We start from the raw sequence: 18,119 nt of genomic DNA, 5'->3' as shown, positions 1-18,119 counted from the left end.
CAGAATGGGGTGCGCGCGAGGAACAGCTGAGTGGGGCGGTGGGGCGGGAGTGGCTCGAGATTACTTGTTGGTAGTCGGTGAAGGCGCGTGATGGCCCGGCGCAGCGACGTGCCCGGGTTTGCCTTAGTTTAGAAGGAGTGTGGGTGCAACAGAGGAATTTGGGCCGTGGAGAGGGGGGTCTTTGGGCCTAGATCAGGGCCTGGCACGTGGAAGGGGCTCAGTAAACCTTTGCTAAGGAAATGAAAATAATTCTTGAAAATGGGACAAGGGATTCTTGAGAATGATATATTTACTGGGGTGCAAGGGGGTCTGATTAAAAGGGCTGCAGGGGGAAGTTGAATTGCACGGCATACATGAGGGTTAAGGATTGAAAGGGGAGCATGAAAGCATGTGTGGGAATTGGATAACTGCAGGAGGGAAGGATGATAATTGTGGAAGAGGATGCCAGGAAAATCGTGGGAATGGGGTGGTGATGGAAAGGGGAGTGTAAGGACTGTTGTAGGGGGCATGAGAGTGCCTGAGTGTGCCCCAAACTGGTATTTGTGCTTGGGAACGTAGAGGTGAGCAGAGAATAATGTTTGGATCGAAAGATATGTAAGAAAGGAATGAGGAGAGAGGTTCTTGGAGAGGAGGATGCCCCGGGAAGGGTGAAGAAGGGAGAGAGCCAGGGGAGAATCAAGGGTGACAGCTGAGTCCCGGGATGGGCAAAGTGGGAAAACCCTTTTGGTGTGGCCTCCCAGAGGCATGAAGGATAGTCAGGACAGGACCCACCTACGTGGCCACCCTGACCTTCCTCTCCTGCCCCTAGATCCATGGACCCCAATGAAATGCCTGCTGTCCACCACTGCCCTTCAGACTCTGCCACAGGGGGTGAAACCAGAGCCCCCCAAGGCATGGAACTTATCCCCAGGAGAGCTGTCAGTCGGTCTCCAACCTGTGCCCGTTGCCGCAACCACGGTGTCACTGCCCACCTCAAGGGCCACAAGCGCCTGTGCCTGTTTCAGGCTTGCGAGTGTCACAAATGTGTCCTCATCTTGTGAGTATGAGATCCAGAGAAGGGAGAGGATGGGCCTCATGTAAAAGGTGGCTGATTTGACTGTTGACTCACCACTTCCCCTCTTTTAGGGAGCGCCGAAGGGTCATGGCTGCCCAGGTGGCCTTGCGTAGGCAGCAGGAGGCACAGCTAAAGAGGCATCTAGCCCAGGGACTCATGAGAGGGGCAGCTCCTCCCAAAGCTCCCAGCCGTGTCAAGAAGGGAGTCACTCGACCAGGGGTCCACTGTAAGTGTCACTGGCTGTGGCCAGGGCAGGAATTTAGGCAGGAAAAGCCTAAGTAGGGAATAGGGCCCCAGTCCTGCCACTGAATTGATGTATGATTTTGGGCAAGGAGTTTCTGTTCTCTGGGCCTCTCCCTCCCCAACTGTAAAGTGTGATTAAGTGTTGGAAGGATGTAATGAGATCGGGGGGTAGAAATGGGACAGAGGGAGATAAAAATTCAATATTGGGCTGGAGTGGGAGGCACACAGGAGAAAGAGCTCCCCAAAGCTCTCCCTGGTCCCTCACAGCTGGAAAGGAGAACATAGCACCCCAGCCTCAGACTCCCCATCATGTAGTTCCACTGGCACTGACACCTCCTGGAAAGGTAAGGAAGGCCTGTGCCAGTCCCACTGGCACAAGGTCCCCCTGGGCCCTGAGGGAGTGACTCCTGTTCTAGCCCCTGCCCAGATCCCTTCCTCTGTGCCCTCAGCACCTGGATTCTAGGTCCAGCCCTGACTTGCTGTGTAATCTTGGGCAAATCACTTCTATTCCATGGGCAAAATGATGGGGTGGGATTTTGCAGCCCTTCAAACTCTGAAGTTCTGGGGCCCCAATTCTATCCTAGAACATTCCTTCTCCAGCCTTGAACTTGACTCCAACCTGTGCTCCCTGCCCTTGCAGGAGAACTCTCGGGGCCCTCTGCTGCTCAGTCGTCCCCCAGAAGCCTTGCCTTTGCCCTGGACTCCAGTGCCTCCCGGCCCTTGGGCCCCTGGGCACTGGCTGCCTCCAGGCCTTTCCATGCCAACCCCAGTGGTGTGCCGCTTGCTGTGCCAAGAACCTGCTGTCCCTCTGCATCCTTTCCCTGGTAAGATGAATTCAACGTTAATTCAACAGATATTTGAATGACTGTGTACCACTGTGTCAGAAAGAGAAGAGCAAAAGGATACAGGGTAGGAAAAGGCAAGACAGAGCCATGACCTCTGAACACTATATACTCTGCATTCTCTTTTCCTCATTAGGTTTTGACCCTGGCACTGCCCTCCGGCTGCCCACTCATGGGCCTCTCCCAGCCTGCACAGGATCTCGCCCAATACTGACAGCTCCTCTTTCTGGAGAATCCCAAGGGCATTCTACACTGCCCCGCACGTGAGTAGGGAGAAAAAAACGTGTTTATGATGTGCCTAACCCTGTGCTGGACACCATAGTAGATGATGAAGAAAAAGTCTTCAGACTACTGTGTGAGGCAGAGCTCTCCTAACTGGCTAGCTATGAATCTTTGTACAAGTATCTTTACTTCTCTGAGCCTGTTTTCTATTAGTAAATCAGAGACAGTACTACCTCTTGGTAATAATAAAAATTAGCAATAATATATGGAATACACTTAGCACAAGCCCTGACCTTAAACAAATAGTAGCTATTAAATCTGCTTAAACAGATAGGGTTGAACTGCCTGCTGACGTGAGGGGTGGGGGGACATGATGGTAAGAATTTCAGAGGCCTAGGAGAGAGGCCAGAGGTTATTAGACAAAGTGTCCTAAAGGTTGGCCAAGCTGCTCCTCAAGTTCCATGGGGATTAAGGAACTAGGAGGAAAGAAAATCAGACACTGGTAGGGCAGGAACAATCATTCAAATCCCTCTAGGTGTTTTGTCCATTTTTTTTTAAACTGACACCAATTATTTCCCATAATCCTCACAGTAGCTCTGGGAGTAAGAAACTGAAAGATGTTTCCATTTTACAGAAAACAAAGCAGGGCAAACAGAGGGAGGGACTTGCCCAAAGCCACAAAACCTAATGACCACAGGCACTCAGAATCCCAGATCAGAACACAGCAAAATCCTGCTCCTCTTTTCATGTATACATGTCTGTCCATGAGTTTAATCCCCCTGGCATCTTTTCTCCTTATTTCCAGATGCTCAACTCTGATACTCCAGCCCTGTGGCACCCCAGACCCTCTTCTGCTACAGCCACAGGTCCTGAAAAAGAAGTGGAATCCAGGACCCTGGGAGGAAGTTCAGCTTGGGGAAGGGAAGAGTAGGGAATAATGAAGTAACTGGGGACAGGGAGCCTCTGGAGGGTGGGCAGAAGTAGGGATTCCCAGTCTGCATCTCTCCTTTGCAGGCCCCCGGACCCTCTCGCCTGACCTGGACCTCTGCCTCCTCAGAGCGGCAGCTGCAGCGGGAGGCAGCTGAGGCTCTTGTGGGACTGAAAGATTCATCTCAGGCTCCCCGCCTGACTCCTGGCCCCGCCAACCCTGCCTGGATCTCCCTGCTCCATCCTTGTGGCCCACCAGGTAACCTGTTCTCTAAAAGGAAAGGATGGGAAAGGCATGACTGAGAAATGGAGGTACTGGAACAAGCAGGGACTAACCAAGCAGATCAGGAGATCAGCAAGTTGAAGATCCCAGGCCCCACGCTTTTCAACCTAGCCCCTTAGATTACAGTTGAGAGTTATTCAGTGAATTTATTTTTTTGTGTGCTCAAAAGCAAATGTCCAGTGCCCTGATGTCAAGGAAAGTGAGGCCCTGAGAGAGGCCTGAGAGCATATAGCAAGTCAGTGGCAAAGCCTGGTCTCCTCACTCCAGCCCAGGGCTTCTCTTGACCCACGGTGCCTGCTGAAGTCTGGAGAGGGACTGAGGAGGTATCAAGAGTCTGGCCTGGACCCTTGATAACTGCTTTTAAGGAGTTTCCTATTTGGCAACCTGCCTTTAAAGGCATCCTATTTGGAAAACCTGGATGCTTTCACAAAGTTTAGTGATAAACTTGAAGAGATCTAGAAAATTCTTGAGGCGTGAGAACCACCTGTGGGGACAGAAAGGGAAGGCTGAGATTTCTCCTGTCCAAAATGATGGGTTGGGCATGCAGCGCAGGTGAGGAAACTGGCCTGAAGGAACTGCTGAGACAGAAATAGCTGAGTCTGGAAGGGCTTCTGATCATGGAAGTAAACAAGCAACCGTACATGAAGGGGAACAAGGGAATATTTCTGAGCTAGGCAGGGATGTATTCAGAGACTCTGAGCTTTAGAAAGATAAGTATGGTGGCTGTGATGGAGGGATTGGATGAGGCAAGACTAGAAGTGGTAAAATCGGTGAGGAGGAAGTGTTTGCTATAATCCAGGTGAACAAAGATGGGCCTGGAATAGATGGGGTAAAAAGGGAGGGTTCGCTGGGAGGGGAAATGGATGTGACCTGGTCTTGCCCTCTTCCTTCCTTCCTGTAGCTCCTGCTGGAGGAAGAGGATTCCAGCCTGTTGGGCCCTCTCTCCGGCCCAGCCCAGCCCCTTCCGTGGCTCTGCATATTGGGCGACTGGGGTCCATTTCCCTCCTAAGCTAGAAGCCCAGAGGTGGAGGTCCCGGGAGGTAGGGGGCAGCAGCCTGTAGGCATTGCATATTTGGTATTTTACTCACAGATTTCTGCATGGAATTTAATGTAGTACACGCTTCAGGCTTTTTTTAAAGCTCTCAGGTGCTTTGTTAGCTTTTGGTTTCTTTTGTAGCATGGCCGTTTCCTTAGCCAAAGGTGGATGTTCTCTTACCTTCCTTGGGTCCTGGGACCTTTTCAAATCCCCAACAAAGAGAAAGTTGTGCAGTTTAAGCTAACCAGTATCTAAATAGATTTCTGCATGAGTTCATGTTCCAGGGTATTCATTTGACATGTGATCCTGTATATACCTGTGCACTCATGTCTGCCTCCATGCATGTGAAAACAAGAGTATTTTTGTTTTGTGTCTTGGTTTGTGTGAGTAAGCAAAAAATAAACCAGTGTTGTATTAAGCCACTGAAATGTGGGAGTTGTTTTTTACCACAGCTTAACCTAGTCTATCCTGAGTGACAGAAAGGACTTGTTCACTTCACTCCTCAAAATGAAAGTCAGTTACTCAGTAACTACCACAAGTAACTACAAACTTGGATTTCTTTGTATGGCCAGGTAAGAAAGAGTGGTAGGGAAACACAGTAGGTGATTCACTGGTTGAATAATTGACTGCTCTGTGCCAAGCATAGACAGTTTCCAGCTGTTCAGAGGGGCACAGGTTGCAATACCTACAGGGCCAAACAGATCATATAAATGAGTAAAGAAGGCCAGAGAAGCCCTGGCGAACAGAATGCACGCCTCACCTAGGGGGCAGCTTCCTTTTGGCCCTAGTGAATTGTTGCCAGGCAGGAATGTGGGCTCAGTACTGCCATATCTGCTGATTTTTCAAGAGAAGCTGGAAAACTAGATTGCTGTTTTACATTTTTTAATTTTCAAATGCTGACTCAGTTTTTCTTTAAATTCTGTGCTTTGCTTAAATCCTATGTAGGTCAAATAAAACATATCTTCAGGCCAGCTTTGGTCAATGGAATGCCAATTTAATGCTCATCTGTTGTTGTTTAGTCGCTATGTCATGTCTGACTCTTTTGTGACTCCATGGACTCTAGCCTGCCAGGCTCCTCTGTCCATGGGATTTTCCCCGACAAGAATACTGGAGTGGGTTGCCATTTCTTTCTCCAGGGGATCTTCCCAACCACAGGATCAAACCCATGTCTTCTGCATTGCAGGCAGATTCTTTACCGCTGAGCCACCAAGGAAGCCCCAATGCTGATCTAACATAATATTTTATAATGGGGAGACTGAGAGCAATCAGAACAGGAATAATCAAGTTAGTCTTTATAAAAGGTTTTTCCTGAACTTGGGAAGGACCTATAAAAGGATTGTGACAATTATCATTTATTGAGTACTCACTGTATGCAATTCCCACATATCCTCACAGCAACTCTGTAAGCTATACATGATTACTCTGATTTTACAAATAAAGGAACAAGCTTAAAGAGATTAAGTGACTTGTCCGAGTATTTTAGGAAAAATTTGTAGGCAAATACTGAAGAAAGATTCCTTTTCCTTGCCAGGCCCAAATCAATTGTGCTTAGTCGCTCAGTCATGTCCAACTCTTTGTGACCTCATGTAAGCCACTAGGCTCCTCTGTCCACGGGGATTCTCCAGGCAGGAATACTAGAGTTGGTTGCCATGCCCTCCTCCATGGGAACTTCCCAACCCAGGAAGCAAACCTGGGTCTCCTGCATTGCAGGCAGATAAATCAATTAATAGATAATACATAGAGTGAAAAATTCAGGACTCCAGGAGACAAACATCCCAAGGGTTTTTCAAAAAGTCTTTGCTTTTGTATTCAAGATAGCAGTAAGTAATAATATCTTACTCACGTTTGTTTCTTAGTCCTCTGCTGTCAAGTTTTTCTTCTTGAACTGTTCCAAGTATGTGGAGACCTGTTGAGCTATTCCAAAGATATGAAGATTTGGAGACCCCCATCCCCATTCCCACTCTTAGAAGGGCCAAACAGAAAGTTCATGCCTGGGAGGATGATTCTGCCTGGGCACTGATTCTGTTTCCTAATGTTACCTAAACACCTTTTTATTCAAGATAATTGATGGTGATAGCATCCAGTTACAACTTGCTATTTTCCAGTTTGGGGTCTTGAGAAGATGAGCTGCTTCTAATTCTAACAGATTACAGAGCAACTAACCTCCAACACTTCTCAGGACTAGGACTCAGTGCAGCATAACTGAAGGACCTAAGTTGGTTCACACCTTCCTTCCCTGACCTTAACTTAGATGTATGATTGCCCCTTAATAGACCTGCATAAACCTTGTGCCATGCTCTCTCGGTGACAGATAGCCAAGCTCCATAATCAAGGGGGAGGGAAGCATTGCAACATGCAACATGGCTAAGACCCTGCTACCCAGAGCTGACCAAAGGTCCCCAGTACACCAAGCTCACACAGCTGGCCACAGTAACAGAGAAAGTATAATCCGAGGTTAAAGGATGACATGAGAAAACGGAGGGGGATAAAAGAAAGTGATGAAGACTGGAGAAAGGAGCTGAGGGCAGGCCACTCATGGACCCATTTCTCTGCAGCCCATCTCCCCTTCTTGTCAGACTTGGCAGGACCTTTTTACACTCCTGACTAGGTCTAGTTTGTCAAATTGTCAGGGCTCCCCCATTGCTTCCCCAACTGCTTCCCCAGGGAAGAGGTGGAGGCTCTGCAGAGCTCAGGTCTGGGGAAAAAGGCTGGTTTACAGATTGTTCATGCTCCTACGTGGCTGAAGCATCCCTCACCTGCAGTTGTGGGGAGCCAATGGGCTCTTGGCCTCTGACCAGCCTTTGGAGATTAAAGCTAATAGACTGTGAGCACTGTTTCATATGTCACTCCCTTTCCCAGCACCCATTACCAGGTGAGGAGAGGTGTTGCCCAGGTCCAATAGGGTACTGAGTAAATCATCCCTCTTCTAAGCTTCCTTCATGTACCATCCTCACTGATGTTCTGCAGAAATCAATGAGTTTCCAGATTTGAAGCACCATCCTGCTCCTCTCCAGACAGACACCCATGTTTCACTTCAGGAGCTCCTTTTACATTCTGCCCTTTGGGAATCCACACTTTCTTTCACTCAGCCCTGTGTGAACCTGGTCCACTGCAGGCTATGCTCCTTGACCAATGTAGCACCATCATACCACCCACCCCATCCAGTTTCTCTACTCAAACCCTCATTGCCTGATCCAAGAGACCTCATCCTGCATCCCTGTCACATTGTGTAGCTGGCTCTGCAGCCGCCAACATATATTCACATAGACAGTTCTATAACCCATGCCCTACATAGACCCTCATTCTTTTCATCTGACTTAATATCTCTAATAAGCCCCTTAGATAGACTTCCTTACATTCCTCAGGGGCCCTTGGCCCCTAGTTTACCAGCCTGATCACCTTGAGCTAGGCCTGTCCAACCACGTCTTCCCCTGTAAGAATTAGTACTCTAAGAGGGCAGAGCCTGCATTCAACTCCTCTCTGGCCACTCAGCATAAATGACTAAACACGTTTTGATTCCTTAGGAATATTTTTTTTCCTACAAAGTTCACTGTAACATGGCTTCTCCCCTCATCACAACATGAACAACTTCCTACCCTCAAACCATTTTTTAAAAATTATTTATTTATTTATTTGGCTGAGCCTGGAGGATCTTCAGTTGTGGCAGGCAAAATCTTAGTCGCAGCATGTGAACTCTTAGTTTCAGCATGTGAGATCTAGTTCCCTGACTAGGGATCGAACATGGGACCCCTGCTTTGGGAGCTCAGAGTCTTAGCCACTGGACCACCTGGGAAGTCCCTCTCAAACCACGTTTTAAGAGTTTTCTTTCAAGCAGTTTTTAGGTTCATAGCAAAATTGAGCAGAAAGTAAGAGCTCTCATGTTCCCCTTGCTCCCCAAAGCCTCCCCTCCTATCAGCATCACACATCAGAGTAGTACATTTGTTAGAATTGCGGAGTCTACGCTGACACATTATAGTTTACATTAGGATTCATATTTCAATATTTTCTCCTCACAGCAAGTCAGCAACTTCATCAAACCACAGGTGTGTCCTCTGTGTTCTCGGACCTTAGACGGATTAACCTAGATAATGCATGTAACACTATACATGTTTACCTGTTCCTTGCACAGAGTAGCCACACAAAAAACATTTGTCGATAGAATTAGTATGTGTGCACTTTGTCCGAAGAGGGGCGTCCCAGGTAAAGAATCTGCCTGCAATGCGGGAGGCCTGGGTTTGATCCCTGGGTTGGTAAGATCCCCTGGAGGAGGGCAAGGCAATCCATTCCCCTATTCTTGGCTGGAGAATCCCCATGGGCAGAGGAGCCCGGTGGGATACAGTCCATGGGGTCACAAAGAGTCTGACAGGACTGAGTGACTAAGCGCACACACATGTCCGAAGAGACTTTAGGAGGCAGAGTTGAACTTCGAAGGTCCCGCCTCTGCTTCTGTTCCTGCCCTTTTCTGCTCCCCGCCTCCAGGGCCTCATTCGCACTCCGCTCTGCTGGGCCACGGTGAAGCAATTTCCGCCCTAAGAAGGGTGGGGCTTCCGTCTCCTGCTCTCGCGAGTACTGCTGATCGAGAAAGGGCAGACTGGCCGCAATTCTTCCGTGTCCTGCCTCTCGGCTCCCGGTCACAGTTCCGCCCTTACTAGCCCCACCTTCGGCCAGAAAAGCCACTTCCACTCGGAAAAAGGGGTGGTCCCGCTGGAGGCCCCAGTCTATTTCCCGCCCAGCCAGCTTCCCCATAACTTCCGCCAGGAGATACAGCCTCCGCCGCTATTCGTTCCATCCACGATTGATGCAAACGAAGCTAGATTCCCTCCTGCTTGAGATTAGAGCTCCTCACTCTATCTCGCTGCAGGAGAAAAAAGAGCGAGGAGGAAAATGCCTCCACCCTCCCACCAAACCCGCCCACGTCCGCGTAGGCGAAGCCACCTTTGCCCTGAGAGAGGCGGAGCTACCTTTTTTGTAAACCCGGTCTCGCGAGCTCCGGAACTCTCGCGATAACCGACGCCCGACTTGTGCGCCCGGGAAACCCCGTTGCTCCCTTTCCCCTGGCTGGCAGCGCGGAGGCCGCACGGTAAGAGGAGTGCTCCGGTGCCACCTGGGCGCGGGGAGTCGGGGCTCGATTTTCGAGCCCGGGGAGCGTGCCTGGGGGCTCCGGGGCACCCGCGTGGGCCGCCCCGCCCCCTAGAGCCGCGGCCACGTGCGAGCGGCAGGCCCGGACATGTCTGATCCGCGCGGTCCGGGAACCGCGGCTGGGCCAGGTGGAAACCCGGGAAAGCGGGGGCGGGGTGGGGGGCAGAATCAGGGGTTGGCGACGTACAGCGTCTTCACAAACAGGGTCAGGCAGTGTTAATGCGCCCCAGAGAGACCGTGGTCGGCGGTAAGCTCTGTAAGACCCGTAGGCGCTTGGGCCTCTAAAGCGGGGAGTTGCAGTAGGGCCTTCGGAAAATAGGGTGAGTCCGGCGGTTACGTCGCCGTGGGACTGGGCCCGGGCCGTTGGCAGTCTTCTCCATCCAACCTGTGTTCTCATGCTCGACCTTGCCCGCAGATGCCTGGAGTTACTGTAAAAGACGTGAACCAGCAGGAGTTCGTCAGAGCTCTGGCAGCCTTCCTCAAAAAGTGAGTGTGGGAACTGGGTGGGGGTCGAGTGGGTGGGGGCTCTAGTCTTGTCCAGCGCCTCTGGCCTTTCTTTTCCTGGCTGGGGAGGCTTGTTGGTGGTCAGTGAGGAGTCCACTCTTTCTACATGAGGCCTGGGTTGTGTTTGAGTTTCAGTATTTTTCCTCTTCTAGAGGGGCACATTGGGCTCCTAGTGGTGTACAGTTGTGCTGACGGAAGGGAATGGGGATGGAGCTTGTGGAGGCTTCTGAATTGTACCTTTCTGGCTGTCCTGGTCCCAGGTCCGGGAAGCTGAAAGTCCCTGAATGGGTGGACACCGTCAAGCTGGCCAAGCATAAAGAACTTGCTCCCTACGATGAGAACTGGTTCTACACACGAGCTGGTGAGGAACTTGGGGCCTTTGGATGGGGAGTGGAGGGCTGGGTGTCTCCTTTGTGAGTTCTTAACTTGTCCCCAGAAATTACAAGAGAGAAATACTTGACTCTGTCATTGCATACTTTGTGTGATGTAGGGTAATTTTGTGTTGTTGATATTTGTTCATTTGTAAGCGATTTTACGTGAGGACCCATGCTTTCCTCAGAGCCTCGAGGGCATCCCAGGGACAATGAGTAAAGTGTTCATCTTTTGTCTAGAGGTAGTTCATTTTATAAAGTCGTTGTCCTTTCAGTGTCTCTTTTCTGTTTTCATTCAGGTTATCACACTAGCTTATCTCCTTCTCTTTAAGAAGTTGTTCCTAACAACGGGGTTGGAAATGTGACCCAGTTATTCTAAATCTTGACAAGTCTCAAGTGCTCAGAAGAAAACTTATGGTCACTCTGTACCAGCTCCTTCTCTTTTTATTAATTAATCCTTCAGTAAGGACTGGCTTAAGTATAGCCCCTGATCGCACAGTGCTAGTACTGTCTTGTCTGTCTTTTTAATGATTGAAGTTTCTCCAAGCAGTCACCCCCTTAAGCTTATCTTGGGAGGTGGGGATGGGGTTCCACCCTGGATTGTGCCAAGGCAGCAAGCAGCCTCTGCACAGGCCTTCACTACCGGCTCTCAACCTCTCCACTCTCAAACCTTCCTCCTCTGTGAAGTGGGGGTTCTGTCCTGACGACCGCTTGTCTCCATGTGGGAAGTGAGTGGGAAGCAGAGTTGAGAAGTTGACAAAACTCCAGCATGACTTTGAGAAGAGTTGGCCTTGGTCAAGTTGCCCAGTATCTCAGAACATGAAGTGTTTTGTAGTCTGAGCCTTGATGATTGTGAGGTGAGTGGGGTGGGTAGCTTATCCACCTACTAGCTTCAGTGTTTTTAGAAAGAAAGATGGGGGGTGGGACAGGGTGGACAAGGCCACCACTGCCACCCCTTTCACCCGTCTTGGGAAGCAAGGTTTGCATGGTCCTGACTGCTCTTTTGTGATGCCCAAGATTTGGAGAAAGACTAGTGGTTTTTCTCATTTCGTGGTTGAATATGCCTATGTTGTGTAATCTGTACTTAAAAGAAACCTCCCACATAGGGACTGGTGGTAGCTGATTCGCTGTTGATGTCAGAGTGGTTAATACATGAGGTCTGTCTGCTCCTGAAACCACAGCCCCCTCGGCCTTGTCATCACTTGGGGAGTTGGTGGTGGGTAGCTCTCTTCCCTCGGCAACATTCTCTACTTGGCGTTTCTAGGTCGGGGGAGGTTGTGGGTGGGGGAAAGGCCGTGGGTAATACACACCTAGTTGAGCCTGCTGGTCGTCTTTGTAGTTGCTGTGGCCCCTTTCTGTCCACTGTGTACCTTCCCTGACACCTCATGCTGGGTGTGCGTCCTCTGCTTGCCCTGCAAGAGGAAAAGTTTGCCAACCTCTGTTGAAATCTGGAGTGCTCCTACTGAGTTTGTTCAGTTCATACTCTGGATGAGGAGAGTCATGCAGACTGACAGAGGAAGACCCTGGGAGGGTGTGGCAGGCTGCCTATCAAGACCAGTCTGTAGATCTCAGGTGTAGATTACAAGGGCCACGTAGGTGACAGGGCCTTCGTAAGGGTGGTCTGGAAGGGGTGCGGTTATCTGTAGGGATGAATGGCCTCCAGGCAGTGGTGTTGGGAGTGTGTGAGGGATGGGGTGTGGAGATGGGCCCTGTTTCAGGGGAGCAGGGACCTGCTCTAAGGGGAGGAGGGGGGTCAAGGGGAGACTGTGGGCTTTGAATGGGGTGCTGCATTGTGGCCCTGGGTAGATATGAGTGCTCGGATGGGCCTGCTTGAGAGGGAGGTAAGAATACAGTGTGTCTGGCAGTGAGTGAGCAGCTGTTGGATTGGGGCACCTGAATCCCTTTTCTCTCCCCCCGCCATGCCAAACAGCTTGCAAAATCTTAGTTCCCTGACCATGGATTGAACTCAGGCTCTGGGCAGTGAAAGCAGAGTCCTGACCCCTGGACTGCCAGGGAGTTCCCACTGAATGCATTTTACTGTAAGGTGGAGGCCAGTCCCAGTCCAAGCAGTTGCCTTTCCCCGCCTTATGATTTGGTGGGTCAGGATGGAGCCATGAACGTGAACCTAACATGGACTGGTGTGGCTTGCTAGGCTGCGAAGACCAAAGCCTCGTTTGGTCTGCCATTTGCTGAGTGGAGTATGCCCTGCCCCCTCATCCACTTGGGGGCCCAACAGGACACCTAGCAGGGGTTTAGGGTGCTGCGTGGTCCTGAGGTAGGAGTGACTCCTCATCCGGGTCTCCCTAGAGGGAGCAGAAGGACACCTTTGGAGAGGCTGAAGGGAAAGCCATTTGTGGCAGCACCTCATTCACTGAGGCCATCATAAACACCCTCGGGATGGCCTGGATTTGCGCCCTTACAGCTCCACTTCAGGAGGAGGCGCTGGGACCTCGGCCTAGGTCTGAAGGGCTGAGGAGAGGAGGTAAAAAGGGGGTCAGTGTTTCTGTAGAACTCAGTATTTTGACTGTTAATTTCCAATTTGTGAAGTTAATACTCTTGTTCTCCCTTCTAACGGGTCAGAAAAATAATCTGCACAAACTGCTGTGATGGGGGAGGACCTGGTATCTGTCACACTGGATAGTGGGGGGTGGGGGGTTGCCACGCCACTTAGTTCCTCCATCGGGGGTCAAACACAGGCCCTTGGCAGTGAGAAAACAGGGTCCTAACCACTGGACCACCAGGGATGTCCCCCACACCTAATAGTTTTAGTGGTGTTAAGAAAGGTGTGAAATCCACCCAGGAGAAACTAAAGTTGGGCTTTTTGGAGTTTGTTCTCTGACTTTTGCTGCTGGGGACTTGAGTAAGTTGTCCCTGTGAGTACCAGGCCACTGGCCACTAGACATGGGTGGGCTCTGTCACAGCTGACAGGGAGCCATGTTGGGGTTCAAACCCCAGCTACCAGGCAGCTCACCCCTTTCCATGGTGAGACTGAGTGCTGTCCCGGTTCAGCAAAATTCATTTCTAGTATGCAGCCTCTTCCAGGTGTTGGTGAAATCAGGGGTGTTCATCTTAACCCTTCTGTGGGGCTCTCATGCCTTCCACGTCCCAAGTGGAGAGCGGGTCTCCACATGGAACCAGGGCATGGCCAGGCAGGTGTGGTGGGGAGGTGGCCATTGGGCATTTGTACTGGTCTTGAAGGCCATTTCTCCATGAGGTCACTCCCTTGGCAGAAGGGTTGTTGAGGGAAGGGGGGGGGGGGGGATTCTTATAAGAGGTGCGTCTCTTGATCCTGGCAGTGGGTAGGCTGCTTGATGCCTGGAAGAGGGGTCAGATCCCTGGTATAGAGGATGGCATGGGGACAGAAAGAACCAAGGAGAGTGATTTAAAGGGGGCAGGGCCATAGGCAGTGATACCAGGGAGAGGCTGCTCAGTGGCCCTGGTGAAGTGGCGGGAGTTAGCGCTCCGTGATACGCCCCTGTAGCCTGCGTCCGTGTCTGGACGCGGGCCGACAGTGGGTTGTGTGCACGTACTGCCCGGGGAGGAGGAGCCCACCTCACCTGGTCAGTTACACTTTATACCACTCTTCCCCCCACCCCAGCTCTTGACACAGGGGGGTGGTGTGACTCTTAGCAGCAAGTCATTATGGAGAGAATAACTTCTGACTCATTCTCAGGACCGAGGAGAATCCTAACGTGTGGGGACCTGGAGTCCCTACCCTTGAGCTTTCAGCCAGGCAGGGCCGTGTGGTGGCCAGCATCTGGGCCCCAGCTCTTTCAGACCCCAGTGGCTCCCTGAGGTAGAAAACCAGAGCCATCTGCGGGGCTGTCTGTCCCTCCAGAGCAGCCACTATCAGGCTGGCCCCTGAGGCTATCTTACTACTCACAGGAGAGAGTGTAAAAGCAGGTGGCACAGGGCCTGGCGGGCCAGCGTTCAGTTGGACAGAAGAAATTTCCAAGGAGACTGGCCAGGGGACTTGCCCGAGCCAGAAACCCCAGTCCACGGAGTAGGCTGACATACCTTCAGGTTGGGATCGTCCATGGCGTTAGGATGTCAGCACCGCTGCCACCGCGAGCCCGAGCTCTTCAGGGCAGGCCTGGGACGGTAGTGGGGCAATCAGTAGGTCCCTTCTACAACTCTGCAGCCCTGCAGAGCCCCCGGACAGCTGGTTGTGGACGGTCACGGCTCAGACGTTTGCTGGGCTCTGTCCATGAAACCTCAGGTCCACCTCACCACTTGGCCAGGGCAGCAGGATCTGCCCGGTCACGTGGCGGAAGCAGTCTCCACTGCCGGTGCACCCCAGGCTCCCGATCTGGGGGTGGTGGTCAGGTGTTACTGGAGCCTTGGGTGCATTCTGCCTGTTCTCCGTTTCCCCGACTGTAAGATGGTGAGACTCCGCTCCCTGCAGAATTCAATGTGTGACCCTGAGCAGAGCCCTTTCCTGTGGGCTTCTGTGCCTGAGACGGGGTCTCCAGCCTCCTTTTCCTCCCACCCAGCTTCCACGGCACGCCACCTGTACCTCCGGGGTGGCGCTGGGGTTGGCTCCATGACCAAGATCTATGGTGGGCGTCAGAGGAACGGCGTCATGCCCAGCCACTTCAGCAGAGGCTCCAAGAGCGTGGCCCGGCGGGTCCTCCAAGCCCTGGAGGGGCTGAAAATGGTGGAAAAGGACCAAGATGGGTAAGCCAGCGAGGGGACGCTGGGCACATGAGGGTGCTTGGGGCCAGATCCCCAGTGGTGCCTTTATGGAGGACCATCCCCCTCTGCCCTCAGTGAGGTGTCAGGTATGTCCTGGCCCTCGGGCAGGCAGGGGGTTCTTCAGAAGAGCGAGCAGTCGAGGGGCCTCGCCCCGACCTCTCTGGCTGACTACTCCAGACTCCAGGAAGGTAATTTAGCGACTGTCCGCTTTCATTAGCCTGCTCGTTAACTTTTCCCAATTGATTTTTCGGGGCTTTTGATCTATTGCTTGCAGAAACGACACCCCATCAGCTCAGTACGAGGGGGGGTTCCCACTGCAGCCTCCAGCTTGTTAGAATGCAGTCGACTGGGGGCCTGAGTGGGACTTGGCTGGCGTCGTGAGGTCCTGCGGCCAGGTGCCTCCTTGGGAAGCCTGGCTCATGTCCAGGGGAGGCCTGGCCGGGACCAGGGATGCTGGTGAGAGTCCACGCTCACATGGGCCTGCGTGACCCTTCTCTCCCACAGGGGCCGCAAACTGACACCTCAGGGACAGAGAGATCTGGACAGAATCGCTGGACAGGTGAGTGGGGACTTGGGTCACCACCCGGGGGCCTCTGGAGCCTGGATTTTGACAGTTTCCTCCCCTGGAGGGTACAGCCAGGGAAGCAGGGGTGCAGGAGAAAGATCGTTTCTAACAGACTTCCCGTCCCGGGGGGTGGGAGACAGGTTGGAATGCAGGGCCCTGGGTGAAGGGAGCCCTGGGCCTAGGTGCAGCCAGCTGGGCCTCTTCTGCAGGGCACGCTCCCACAGAGGCCACTCTGTCTCCCCAGGTCAGCCTTCTGATTCTGACGGCAGGGTTTCTTCCTTACTCCTGATCCTCATGGAGCATTGGGCAGGGTGCCACGGAACCTGGCCTCCATGTGGAGGCTGACTGACAAGACACCCTGGGCCAGTCTCCCTGTCTGGAGTGATGCTCTCAGCCACTTCCCAGGGTGGTGGCGAGGATTCATGAGCTACAGCAGCAGGAGCCCCCGGGCCCGGCATGAACCTGTTGTTGGTTTTCTTCTTTGTGTATCATTGACTTAGGCCCCCTAGGAGCCTTGGACTGTGGAGTCCCTGAGTGTCAGACAAGAGCAGCATATCAGCCCTCTGGGAGCGGGAGGTGGCCTGGCAGACCGTAGGGGCAGTGCAGGGCCTGGCGCCAGCAGCAGTGTAGACTGGGGTGATGGGCAGAGGTCAGGATCATACTGCAGTGCTCGCTTGAGTCCCAGTTTCTGATTCTGTAAAAGGGGGAAGTGCCCGAGGCTGTGAGCATCTGGTGAGATGAATACATCAGAAACCACAAATCAGGAGGCCTGGTGCCCCCTGGTTAGTGGGGAGCTTCTGTGAAGTGCCTGAACACAGGCCCACAGCTGATCGTAACTATTTGTCCATCTTTCCTACAGGTGGCAGCTGCCAACAAGAAGCATTAGAACAAATGATGCTGGGTTAATAAATTGCCTCATTCGTAACCCTGGTCTGGGTCTCCTGTTTTGGGGGGTGGGGCATGAGGAAGGATCACTTCCCTTCCCTGGTGAAAGAGGCGCCAGGGGCTTCCTGGGTGGTTGTCATACTCAACAGCCCCAGAAACCTGAGGCCTGGCCTCCAGATTCAAACGGGTTCTACCCCACGTGGGCAAGGTGCTGGTGTATGACCCAGGGCCTCTGCGCGTCTCTCCACAGCAAGTCTCAGAAAAAAGAAACTGAAAGTTCAAGCAGTGGCCCTGCTGGGACAAAGCAGGAGGGGCCCTGGAGCTCAAGTGCTGCTTCCCTGCAGGAAGCGGACAGGGACAAACAGCCCTCGCTCCAGGTGGTCCTTGGTGTGCCTTCCGCCCGAGGGTTTGACCTTGGCCTGGTGTGCGCGTCCTTTCCCTGATCTGCTTGGGACCTCTAGCCTGGGCCCTGCTGTAGCCCCTTCAACAAGGGGAAGCGGCAGCACGGACCCAGCTGGGACCAGGGTGTTAACTTCCCTCCCCAGGGGAGGGATGTGACCCCTGCGGTCTGGGGCCCTCTCGGTGCCCTGCCCCCTCTGGGTCTCCATGGCGATTGGTTCTTGGCACTGATGGGACCTTCCTGGTAGCTCAGACAGTAAAGAAGGCTTCCCCTGCAGAAGGGAACGGCTACCCCCTCCAGTATTACTGCCTGGAGAATTCCATGGACAGAGGAACCTGGTAGGCTACAGTCCATGGGGTCACAAAGAGCGGGACACTGAGCAACTTCGACTGATGGAACAGGAACTCTACCTGTACCTGGGTCCCTGGTTGGAGCAGGACACCCTTTTAATCCTGGAGGGAAAAGCATTGCCTTCATAGGACACTCTACCACCCTGGGGACCGGGCACACCTCCCCGCTGGGAAAAGCCAAAATGCTGAGCCCAAACTGGCTAGGCCACAACCCCTGAGGTTCTTCCACCCCAAGTTACCACTGAGATCAGACCCAGTGCCATGCCTGACTTCTGGACTCGGGATGACATGGGTTTGAGTTCTGCTACTGCCCATAATTGCTATGACTCTGAGCAGCTTACCCTCAGCCTGGTCTTGTTTGTAAAGCTACTTAATCCTGCCCGAGGGATTCTGGGAGGTTCCCTGTCTCAGCCCAAAGCAGCATACCTGGTGTACCAAGATGTTCAAAGTGAAAATATCAGACCACAGAGTCATACACCTTTGACACTACTGCCCCCAGCTCAAAAGTTGCCAGGGCTGGAAGTTACTGATGTGAACACTGGACTAGAGCCGACCAGTGTGTTTGTACCCAAGTACTCCAGTCATTCAGTAGTGTGTGAACCC

General features: G+C 52.4%; 2 protein-coding genes across 2 annotated transcripts; both read left to right on the top strand.

Annotated features, from left to right (window-relative positions):
- The first annotated feature begins 812 nt into the window (after positions 1 to 812).
- On the top strand, positions 813 to 5,008 carry DMRTC2 (DMRT like family C2). Its single transcript, XM_061135811.1, has 8 exons — positions 813 to 1,036; positions 1,126 to 1,280; positions 1,565 to 1,641; positions 1,941 to 2,121; positions 2,276 to 2,402; positions 3,167 to 3,227; positions 3,376 to 3,547; positions 4,473 to 5,008. Exons 1-8 carry the CDS (start codon positions 813 to 815, stop codon positions 4,583 to 4,585), a joined length of 1,110 nt encoding a protein of 369 aa, XP_060991794.1. The 3' UTR covers positions 4,586 to 5,008.
- Positions 5,009 to 9,541: 4,533 nt separating this feature from the next.
- Positions 9,542 to 16,806, top strand: RPS19 (ribosomal protein S19). Its single transcript, XM_061139452.1, has 6 exons — positions 9,542 to 9,687; positions 10,162 to 10,232; positions 10,511 to 10,611; positions 15,115 to 15,298; positions 15,821 to 15,875; positions 16,741 to 16,806. The coding sequence occupies exons 2-6, from the start codon at positions 10,162 to 10,164 to the stop codon at positions 16,765 to 16,767; spliced, it is 438 nt and encodes a 145-aa protein (XP_060995435.1). The 5' UTR covers positions 9,542 to 9,687; the 3' UTR covers positions 16,768 to 16,806.
- Positions 16,807 to 18,119: the final 1,313 nt, after the last annotated feature.

The sequence above is a fragment of the Dama dama genome, chromosome 4, assembly GCF_033118175.1.
Source record: "Dama dama isolate Ldn47 chromosome 4, ASM3311817v1, whole genome shotgun sequence".
Lineage (NCBI taxonomy): Eukaryota > Metazoa > Chordata > Mammalia > Artiodactyla > Cervidae > Dama > Dama dama.
This window is presented reverse-complemented; position numbering and strand designations above follow the sequence as displayed.

Coding starts and splice junctions, on each gene's coding strand:
- DMRTC2 (XM_061135811.1), top strand. CDS start 813: ATGGACCCCAATGAAATGCCTGCTGTCCACCACTGCCCTTCAGACTCT. Junction 1,037..1,125: donor CACAAATGTGTCCTCATCTT/GTGAGTATGAGA, acceptor CCCCTCTTTTAG/GGAGCGCCGAAGGGTCATGG. Junction 1,642..1,940: donor CACTGACACCTCCTGGAAAG/GTAAGGAAGGCC, acceptor CCCTTGCAGGAG/AACTCTCGGGGCCCTCTGCT.
- RPS19 (XM_061139452.1), top strand. CDS start 10,162: ATGCCTGGAGTTACTGTAAAAGACGTGAACCAGCAGGAGTTCGTCAGA. Junction 10,233..10,510: donor CTGGCAGCCTTCCTCAAAAA/GTGAGTGTGGGA, acceptor TCCTGGTCCCAG/GTCCGGGAAGCTGAAAGTCC. Junction 15,299..15,820: donor GTGGAAAAGGACCAAGATGG/GTAAGCCAGCGA, acceptor TCTCTCCCACAG/GGGCCGCAAACTGACACCTC.